The following is an 11,227-nucleotide window of genomic DNA, read 5'->3' as shown; positions in this document are numbered from 1 at the left end:
AATAGTCTCTAGACACCGACAAATGGGACGACTTGGGGATAGAGGAGAGCAATGTGAGACAGATGAGTGTGGCACCACGCGAGGAGAGATGAGCGGCGTGAGATAGATGTGTGCGGCACCTATAGATGGCCAAATGAACCGCCTGAATCAGCACGGTCTGGGCATGACTGGACCCGGGCCCGAGATCAGTCGGGCTAGCATGGCTCGACCTACAAGCCGGGCCAGGCCAGGCTGTGCCCGCCCACTTGCTGCACCAATGGCCCAGGCACAGCCCAATAAGACTCGGGCCATGCTGGGCTAGCCCGAAGGCACGAAAACTCACCGTGCTCTTCTTGGAAAAAGTCTATTTTGCTTCCCTTATCACTTTGAACCTTCTCGTATATGACTGGAATAACTTGATCTTGCATCCCTCATCTCTTTGGGACATGCCTTATATGGTTGGAATAAGGTTGTGTTCGTTCAGGATGGTTGGGAACTAATCTCCCCGACACGCAAAATGGAGTGGCTCATTAGCACATGATTAATTAAGTATTAGCTAAATCTTTTTTAACAATGGATTAATATGATTTTTTAAAGTAACTTTCGTATATAATTTTTTTGCAAAAAAGGTACCGCTTAGCAGTTTAAAAAGCGTGTGCACGGAAAATAGAGAGGTAAGTTAGGAAAGGAGGGGGAAGAAACACAACCTAATAAGTATATTTTGGCTCTCTCATCTGTTTGCTTGCTTCCCTGATTGTTGGACTGGGCCAGCCCATCAGGCCGAGGCAGAGGCCCAAAGGTCGAGTCAGGCCAACATGGGCCTGACCCGAGAGTCGGGCCGTGCCGTGCTTGGGCCAAGCCAAAACCTCGTGCCATGGGCTGGGCAATTGGGCCCCGGGCCTTTTGGCCAACTATAGCGACGTCGTGCGTGTAGCGAACACGAGCGTGGGGCGTGGAGACAAATGACTTCAGCGAGGATTAGGTGACACGTGGAGGAATTAAATAGCGCGACAGTTAGCAGCGCCGAAGCATGCCCATCCAGCCCATCTCAATTAGATGGTCTCATCAGATTTGATTTGGTACCACGAGGTATAGCTTATTGGATCAAAAAAACCTGTTTATTTGATGTACTTGAGTTGATATGTGGAAACACATGCTACAGATTTGAACAAATCTCTTTGCTTGCTGAATATATATTCCATTGGGGTCTAGATATTTGTTATATCATGCATACTATTCCAGCAACATGTCCGGGTAGTTCTATTGCCGAACGTTTCGTCTAGTACTTCGAAAATTGTTGTCAGTATTGACACGTAAAATGGGACTCTCTTTAACCTCGTCCGATTAATCCAATTTTAAAAAGATTTCGAAAACTATGAATTGAAGGATTTTATTACTCAATATTTGATTGGAATGGATTCACAACAATTCTAAAAAGATTATGAATTTTCTATTTCATAATCGTTCCTATTTTCATTTTTAAAAAGAATTAAAGAACATATATTATGATATGAGTTATGTGATTAATCGTTTGCTATGCCAGTATCTATACATCATTTTATTTAACAAATACTCACAATGTACTTAAAAAAAATCAGGACTTGAGGGTTGAGATGAACCACAAACATGACTCATTTTATTAACAAGAACCAACTAATAACAACATGCATGATACACCAAACGTATCAATTTCCTCTAAGAGGCTAACAAACAATTCAAGAAACAAAATAACACATGGACGAATTACAACACAATTAAACACACAACCCAACAAACCTCACATTTCGATCGACAAAACACTTGATCACTTAATCCACAACTAACAATAATATAACCGACCAAAAGATGATCCATCTAAACCAAATTAATTATTAACCAAAAGCAGCAGATCGACGACGAATGATATATAGACGATGATGGGTATCGATCGATCGATCGATCAGTAGTTGTGGTTGACCCTCCTGCAGTTGGTCCTGACCTCGCCGTTGCCGCCGGTGAGCGGCGAGATGTTGCCCATCTTGACCATGGACTGCGCGAAGTGGGCGAAGAAGATGTCCTGGTTGGCGGCGTAGAGCTCGACGAGCTCCGCCGTGGCCGGGTTGCCGCCGGTGAGGAGCACCTCGTCGGAGCTGAGGAGGCCCCGGTGGGCGAGCAGGTTCCTGTAGTACTGGTTGTCGAACTTGAAGGGGGTGACGGGGTCGAGGAAGAAGAGGTTCTGGTCGCCGCCGGAGCGCGGGCACCGCGGCCGCAGCGCCGCCGCGTACGACGCGTCCAGCGTGAAGTCCGGCAGGCCGTTCCCCGTCTGGTTGTACAGCCGCTGCCGGAAGCTCGTGCACCGGGAGTCGCCGATGGTGTGGCTACCTGTTATGCACGTATAGCAGATAATTAATTACGACAATTTCTTCACACACGTCGTCAAGTCTAATTCAGTTTACTGCAAATTCAGCCAAAATATTTTATATATATATATATATATATATATATATATATATATATATATATATATATATATATATATATATATATATATATATATGCAGATTAATTCTCTCTGTCGATCAGTGAATGGGATAGATGGATATCATTTTGGACATTTTTCATATGAGATTATTTGTCCCGGTCTAGCTAAAAGTATCTCGAGGTAAATCGTTTCCGATTATTGGACAATCAAAAGTAATTTAGTATCATGAGATACCGATACCTCGAGATACTTTTTGCTGGACTAAAACAAATCCCTTTTCATATACATAAAGTTTTAGCACTTGTGTCGCGATGTTGGTTGGGAAATGATTGATTTGTGGCACCAGCCTACGCTTCTGTCTGTTTAGACAGATAGTAGGTGTTAATTTAGGTCTTGAAATGTGTCGGTGATTTCTGGATACGACATATGAGGATCGAGGTGCTGCTGCTCTCTAGCTAGCTCCTGCCTACCGAGCTCATATATATTTCAACGGTGGTTATGTATTTGGGTGCAACATGTGACACAAGCTACAGTTTGTGAGAGGTACCAATCAGTTGCATGGATTGACGGTGTCCTTGGACAGGTCAAAAGCCATGCATGTTGCGTCCTACTAGGACCATGCATCTTCGAGCTAAGGCATCAACTCTACCTAGCTTCCTACTCCCTCCGTCCTACAATAAAACCAATCTACGATTGGATGAGACATTTTCTTGTCCAGATTCGTTATACTAGAAAATGTCTCTTCCAATACAAGATTAATTTTTTTTGACGGAGCAAGTCCTAGCTAGAGAGATGGAGATAAAAAAAAAGGCTACCTAGTTAAGTGCTCTAAACCTAAATAAGCATGTGAAAGTTACTGCAAATAGTCACCGACAAGCTATATATATAGTCACTCGCGCTATATAACAACAGTCACTGACAAATAGGTTAAGTCGTAACAATATATATAAAGGATAGATATTATAAATTGCGTGGTGCATATGCGACATAATATATATACCGAGGAGGGCGACGAGGTCGACGATGTCGAGGCCCTGGAGCTTGAACTTGGTGATGATGGTAGGGAGGGTGTTGTTGGGAGCCGGGATGTCGTTGTTGGAGCCCTGCACGCTCGCCCCACGCGAGTCCCTCCTCCCCAGCGGCACTATCCACCCGGGGCCTCCGGTCTGCACACGCAATGCAAGCAAGGGTTTTCATTTTGGTATGTATTGTCATGAAAAAAGATTGGCAGATTCAGAACCAATGAGAACTGAATGTTGTGCATGAGCCTAGACAATTAAATTAAACCGGCCCAAAATAATTCTTTCCGTAAACACATGATGATTCACATATACACGCGTGTATACACACTAACCCCTATGATCATATAAGTACGTCCTACCCTATGAGCATCCACAGAATTTTATAATACTTACATCAAAATGATCATCGTAATTAAGAGAATTTTTTTTTGCTGTTCTTCTTGAAAGGAATTGAGAGATACTATATTTGTTTGTTAATTTAAGCCTAATGCCATTCAGTACAATTCTTCAACTGAGGGGCTGGAGTTGGTAAATAAACTCCAATATGTTTCTGTGGTCCTTAAAATCAACCTTTTTAAGATTTGTTCATAATTAAGCACATAGAAAAAGAGCAATTAATTAATATGAACTCAAGCTTATCGAAAGGAAACCCTTGAGGTTTGTTAATTATATCGTCCACAACAATGACGCACGCACACACCAATTAATTGATGATGCACATGTTAATATAACTAACTCTCTTAAATAAACCCAAGCTTTAGCTAACGACGTTTTAGTCAAAAATAAATAAAAACCCAGGTGGTACATATACTTTGTCACTTTTAATTTACTACGCCTTTAACCATGACGCCCAATGGCCAATGCTTTGTTATTTTGTAACTGTAGATAGCTTTCGTTTTGTTTTGTGAGAGAGAGCGAGAGAGAGAGAGAAAGAGAGGAACTGTAGATAGCTTTGGCGCTGCATATGCTTTACCGAGCAATGTGACCCTACTTCGTGTCGACTTTGCATTGCTAGCTTTATCCTTTTCCTTCTACACAACAACACATGGAGATAGCTAAGTACTCCTAGCTGCTTTGGTGAATAATGGTGGTGTTCTACTTTGTCATAGCTAGCTCTAGACTGGGTCTGGAACTATACGCTGTAGCTATAGTGCACTGCATGCAGGGCCCATCCAAATAGCTCGACACAAGAGATCGAGAGATACTATACTTTTATGCCATGTGTTCCCAACCATAGAGAGATTTGTTAGGAAAAACATTATGGGCATATATATATAAACCATCTTTTGAAAAGCTTACACATAATCTGTACATAAGTAAAGTGTGGAAACAAGAATGAATATGTCCTTCAGTGCGTGTACAGACCTAGCTTAGCTTACTGGCTGACTAAGTCCGACATGATGCATATTATACGTACACACAACAAGTTGCAGTCAATCCAAATCCGCGGCAAGCTTTTTAGACAATGCAAAAGCATATATTCTCAACATATATATGCACTACATTCATAAAAGCAATTAACCTAACTATTCGAATATGAAAAGAAAATGTAATAGGGATATCTAGAAAATACCATGACGGTGGAGTCACGCGCGGCGAGGGCAAGGATGTCAGCGCAAGAGACGGTGTGTGGGCAAGCGGCCTCCAACGTCGCCTTGATTTCGTCGATCACCTCGAACCCCCTCGCAGAGTCCCGGTTAGGGTTCGACCGCTTCTCGCTCGTGATCGTCGCACTGCTGTCTAGCAGGATCGACGCGTCGCAGCCCTGCAAATGCATTATTTTTTGTAATTCACTCATCGAGCCATTGTATTGTACAATTAATGAACTCCTCCATATAAAATGGGAAGAGATACAGGTCTTTTTATGGCTCTTTAGAGAAAAAAAAATTCCTATATGTAACTATGTACCTTGACAAAGCAGTCATGGAAGTGAAGACGGAGGAGGGATGCGGCCATGCGGGGGTCCTGGTAATGCGCTTTCCCGACGATAGATGCCACGATCTGCTGTGCTTGTGGGCACGAGTGGTCGTAAAAGTGAGGGTCTAGCTGCTGCTGGCCCCATGAAACAGGAGGGGAAGGGAACGCGGATGCGAGGGGGAAGACGATGGCGATGACGATTAGGAAGGCAAAGGCAGCCATTGCTGCACTCATGGCTAAGCAAAAGATAGCTAGCAAATTGAGCACTTGAGACTAGCTTGGTGCAGTGATGATGGGTGAGAGAGGTTGAGCAGGAGGGGTGGTATTTATATAAGGGATGGTAGAGGAAGCTAGACAGGGGTTGCTTGGTGCCTTCAACAATGAACAACATGTGGTGTGGGCAATATATTCTATGGAAATAGAATTGGTGCCTTTGTGTGGGGCAACAAGAAGTAAGCACAGATAGCTAGCTGGGGTGGCTCAAGGCAGCTTGTTCCCCTTTTGCAGCTTTGATAAGCAATAGGCCATTATAATTGGTTTTGCCACCTTAACAACTACGATTTTATATATACTTTTATGCAATGTGGCCACCATATATATATTGCTGTAAAAGTATATATTGTTGCAGGGCAGTGTATATATGTTAGCTATAGGGTCTCAAGGGACTGATGGCCTTGTTTCCCGGTAACCAAGTTATTCTATAGGCATCTGCTTTTTGCACAACAAATTTCTGCATGGATGTAAAGGGAAAGGGCAATCTAAAAGCAAAAAGGAAAGTGAAAAAAAAAAAAGAAAGGGCTTGTCATAAACAAGTTAGCAGTGCCGTGTCCAGTAGCTCAAATATTTGAATGTGGCAATCATGCAACTCTCTGGATTGTATCTCTCTCTGGAACTTATCTTAATTTTTTCCTTGTGTTTCTTTGAGGAAAGCATGCATGCCCAGAGAAATTAATGGTAATGATGTAAAACAGATATAAAGCTAACTATGCTGCTAATCCTTTTTTTTTCTTCTTGAACAATTAATTCTCGTTGAAACCTGATTCCTCAGGTGTGGTACTTGAGCCTGCCGGGATGGTCAAGGAAAACCAATTTATATCAAAATTAGCTCATGTAAATTGCTTTAGTTCATTTGTTTGCATAGATGACCACGGTGACCCCATCTTGCAGTTTCTAAGTTTTGTTTTCCTTTTGTATGAGTAAGAGGTGGTTCATGTGAGATCGAAAGTTGGCATATTTCACATGGATGCTATATATGAAGCAGAAATGAACTCTCGAGCAATTATTTTCAACATCAAAGAGAAAAAAAAAATTACATATCCAATGCGCATTATCAAATCTTACTGAATGTACTAGCTAATAAATTTAGTTCTGAACAATCATGCTCCTTTCCTGAAAGATTTTGTGATATTGTTGTTGAGGTATTAAAAATTGAAGAAAGTGATTGCAGACCAAGCCAGAGCTTAAAATTTTACAAAGCTCTTATAATCTTAATTTGATGAGAGGATCATATCAATAGAGATATGAAATGTGATGATGTGCATGATTTCGATCCCCATTAGAAGCTGTAATAATAGAGAACTATCTCTCCTCAAGATAAAACATTTACTACATTTTCTTTAGATTAACTTTTACTACATTTGACTGGAGATCAGCTGACCGAACAGAAGTTGTTAGTGGAAATCTACAGGTCCATTCTCCCACTTGTGTAAAATGCCAAGAATTTTATGTTCGTTTTGTTAGTACCGACGATTTTTTTTTCAATATATATATAGTACGCACCTGAACATATACACACACACAAAGAAGTGAATCATGTTAATTGTTTGTTAAACGTCCAAGTATATTATTAGTTTGACCATGAAGTCATACTTTGCTTGCACTAACATAATAGTATATATTTACCTAACCATAACAACCCTGGCCATGCCAAGAAATCTACCGGAAGAATAACTTAGAAAGGAGGAAACGCGACTATCCTTTAGCTCGTGTTCAGTACGTAATTAAGGCAGTAACACATGAGTACATGATGGTTCAACTCTCAACATCTCACTTCTCCAATAATTGTTCTCTCAGCAAATTATATTAACTCATTATAGAAAGTTATTCCTTATATATATATAAAAAAAAGGAAAATTATGGTAGCGCTATTGCGCGCGCTGCGCTCCTAATATTAGTAGTACTAGGAAAACTATTCAAATTCTGATTGACTTTTCTTGAAAGATTGAAAAGCCTTTTCTTTTGTTAAATTCAAACAAGTATGAAATTTAATGAAGACTAACACAGTGAGCCTGCTAGCGTGCCGGATCACTAGCTAGGTACAAAATCTTTCAACGATTAGGCATACGTAATTAAGCTGGTCTAGAAGATTATGGATCAGCCAGTGAGTACTAGCTAGAATGTAATAATATTAATCAAAGAAGATTATTTCTAAAGTCATCCTAGAGTTGTGCAAGAACACATCATACTAACATTTAACAGAATCAAACAAATGCATAGGAGAGAAGTTGGTAAAGAAATGTCTCGAGCTGTACACATGTCCATATCCTCTAATGTGGTTTAGGTGCTACGTACGATGCTTCAAAGAAGGACGTACGTCGCAAGGCTTATTCTGTTATGCGTCAAAATTTATTAATTGATCGTTTTAGACACGTGCACATCTCAAGGGCCTGGCTAATAATCAATGGTTTTTAATTAATTATATTTCAAGCATGTCCTTGGATGCTTTGATTTAGACCGTCGGTGCATATACTAATTCCTTTTCTTTAATAATAGTATTTATTTTAGCCTTTGCTTCTAAGAAATTAAAGTCAATTATTATAGACGTCGAAGAACGAATGACTACAAATTACAAATTATAGGTTGACTTAAAAAACCTACTTAGAAAGCCACTTGAAGACATATTTTCATCTATGGTTACCCAGAGTACAGATACTTTGTATTAATTTCGTTGAACGAATGCATGTTTCCTTTCTGCATGATTTCGTAGGTCTTAACAGCTATAAGATCAATCCTATTATGCACTTTGTGATAAACCTTAATTTAATACATTTATGAGTCTTAAGAAAAGCAGACAATTAATAATGGCATCTTTATTGTGTCTTTCAGCCATCGAAAGGCATATGAGTTGCGGACCATCATATAAAGGGAACAAATGCTAGCTTGTTTGATGCAACGATAAAAAAAAAAGAAACATATTATAATAGTACTCCCTCATTCCCTAAATGTTTGACGCCGTTGTCTTTTTTAAATATGTTGGACCGTTCGTCTTATTCAAAAACTTTTGTGAAATGTGTAAAACTATATATATACATAAAAGTATATTTAACAATAAATCAAATGATAGGAAAAGAATTAATAATTACTTAAATTTTTTTAATAAGACGAATATTCAAATATTTTCAAAAAAGTCAACGGTGTCAAATATTTTGAGATGGAGGGAGTATATAGGACCATTCCCTTCTGTCTATGTTGCTCACCTTATTTAATTAATTCAATCACTCCATTTTATGGTTTAGATGCGTATATAAACTTCTACTCGTTTGAGTTGAGATCATGTACAGCAGCCGTCAATCTGATTTGCCTATTTCTTGATCTAACGTTTCAAATCTGCTACCTACTACTACAGTAGAATCGCTGCTGAAGTTGGCAGCGCCAAACTCTGTTTTCTCTGTTCTCTCCACTTCCTTCAGTTCACTGTAGCCCGTCAGAAAATATTCACTTAACTGCGTGTGTCAGTGGGTCGAATGTACTCCCTCAGTCAAAAAAAAAAAAAAAAAAAAAAAAAAAAAAAAGCCAAACCTTGATATAGATGGGACACTTTATTCGTTGTCCTAGGAAGTGTCCCATCCATACCAAGGTTGGTTTTTTTTGGAACGCAGGGAGTAGAGCACTCGTTTTCCTGACAACTTATAGTAAAACTAGCTAAGAGCAGCTACAATAGCATACTATAAATCAGCTATAAACATATTTTAAGAAGATAAAAGAAAAAAGATAAGGGCCCCTTTGAATCAAAGGATTTATCTAGGAATTTCATAGGATTCAAATCCTATAGGAAATTTTCCTACTTGGCCATTTGATTTAAAGGATTGAAATTTTCCAAATCCTATGAAATTCCTATGGAATGGCACATTGTATGTGGATTTTGGAGAAAATATAGCAAGAGCTCTAACCTCTTGGAAAATTCCATTTGAGTCTATCTCTCTCATCCGATTTCTGCGTTTTTCCTACGCTCCAATCAAACGACCATTCCTGTGTTTTTCATGTGTTTTGCAATCCTCTGTTTTACACTTCAATTTCTATAGAATCCTGTGTTTTTCCTTTTCCTCCATTTTTTCAACCCTGCGATTCAAAGGGGCCCTAAAAGCAGCGGATTATAAATTAGTAGCCAGCTGCAGCATAAGATGCATGTGTGTATGATAGGTGGGTGTCGAGGTGTAAACCTCTCTAGCGGGAGACCGTGGGATCCCCTTTTGTGAGTTCGGCCAGGGGAAAGAGCTTGCCTCTAGAAATCACGTACCCGCCCTGAAGGCTGCTAGGCAGCGTGTACACAACAAGATTATACAGGTTCGGGCCGCTATGGAGCGTAATACGCTACTCCTGTGTGTGGGATTTAGGTTGAGAGTACAAGGGTTCCTAAACTTCGGAGAGCGTTCTTGCTTTTCTTCTCCTAGAGCTCAGGTTTTCTGAGAGTCGTCCCTTTCTTCGGTGGGCAAGGTCCTCCTTTTATAGCTCAAGGGGATACCACATGCACCGCCTCTATCTACTCTTCTACAGGGTGGGGACCCACCCTATCTTGACCGAAACACAATCCGTGCCTTCGCCTGGAAGCCAAGCCGCTGCTCGCCCTTGAGCGGGACCCAGCGCCATCCCCCACCTGACACGGGGGGTAGCCCTGTCATTCCCTCATTAATGGGTGCAGACTTGTGGTGGCCGCCCTCTCGTGGAGAGAGCTCCGAATGACCCCTCCGATGGGACCAGTCATACCTACCACCACTTCGCCGGAGACAGATGCGACGTGGGGGCACGGCCGTCCATCCAGTCAGACGTGACCGGCGACAGCCGGTCACAGACCGGTCATTCCTGACTGACGTGCGCCAGTCGAGCACGCCGCACGTCTGCCCCTACTGCATTAAATGCGGCAAGGGGCAGTTGGGGCGCTGCGCGCATTAAAAGCAGTTCAGCCTGGGCCCCCTCCCCGCTTCCTCCCCCCGCCACACGGCAGCTGGGCGAGGGCCTCGGGGCAAAACAGCGCAAGGGCCCGAGGGGCATGACGTGGCACCCCGAGGCCCCCCGGCCGCTTCTGCGATTCGCGAGGTGCGGGAGTAAGGCTAGGCTGTAGGGCCACGCGACAGGATGGGAAGGTGAATTCCCCTCACTTCGCATACCCCCGGGCCCATATCTCCGACAGTGAGACCAGACATTAGTGATGTAGTACATGTTTATAGGTAATATTGTATGAATTGACTATTAAATTGACTATAGATAATTTGGAGTCAATAGTTGGCTATACTATTAAATTTGCTCTAACGAACAAGTACCAGAGCCGTCTAAGCGCGCATTTTGAACAACTGCACCCTCTCATTTTTCATGTGCCCACTTCATGAACGGTTACACGGTACGCTTTTTATAAAAATATTTTATATATACAAAAGGTGCTTTGAAAATTCATATTATTAATCCAATTTTAAAACTTTTTATAGCTAATACTTAATACTTAGTTAATCATACGCAACGAGCTACTTCATTTTCCATGCTAGAGAGAAAGGTTGAGTACACGTGGTTCGAACTCAGCATAATACTATCATCGATCCCAGATGCATATGTCACATATATTGTCATGTGATCAAAT

At 41.3% G+C, this 11,227-nt stretch overlaps 1 protein-coding gene across 1 annotated transcript; it reads right to left on the bottom strand.

The window, feature by feature from the left end:
• Window positions 1–1,593: 1,593 nt before the first annotated feature.
• On the bottom strand, window positions 1,594–5,764 carry LOC127760523 (peroxidase 72-like). Its single transcript, XM_052284806.1, has 4 exons — window positions 5,371–5,764; window positions 5,036–5,227; window positions 3,441–3,606; window positions 1,594–2,340 (listed from the first exon to the last, which is right to left on the bottom strand). Exons 1-4 carry the CDS (start codon window positions 5,611–5,613, stop codon window positions 1,919–1,921), a joined length of 1,023 nt encoding a protein of 340 aa, XP_052140766.1. The 5' UTR covers window positions 5,614–5,764; the 3' UTR covers window positions 1,594–1,918.
• Window positions 5,765–11,227: the final 5,463 nt, after the last annotated feature.

Source organism: Oryza glaberrima, chromosome 1 (genome assembly GCF_000147395.1).
Source record: "Oryza glaberrima chromosome 1, OglaRS2, whole genome shotgun sequence".
NCBI classification, from domain to species: Eukaryota; Viridiplantae; Streptophyta; class Magnoliopsida; order Poales; family Poaceae; genus Oryza; species Oryza glaberrima.
The sequence above is the reverse complement of the archived record's forward strand: the minus strand, read 5'-3'. Positions and strand labels throughout refer to the sequence as shown.

What these genes read in the sequence shown, in the direction of transcription:
- LOC127760523 (XM_052284806.1), bottom strand. Translation starts at nt 5,613, where the DNA reads ATGAGTGCAGCAATGGCTGCCTTTGCCTTCCTAATCGTCATCGCCATC. An exon ending in TCCATGACTGCTTTGTCAAG is followed by an intron (nt 5,228 to 5,370) that starts GTACATAGTTAC and finishes ATGCATTTGCAG; the next exon opens with GGCTGCGACGCGTCGATCCT. An exon ending in CGCGTGACTCCACCGTCATG is followed by an intron (nt 3,607 to 5,035) that starts GTATTTTCTAGA and finishes TTGCGTGTGCAG; the next exon opens with ACCGGAGGCCCCGGGTGGAT.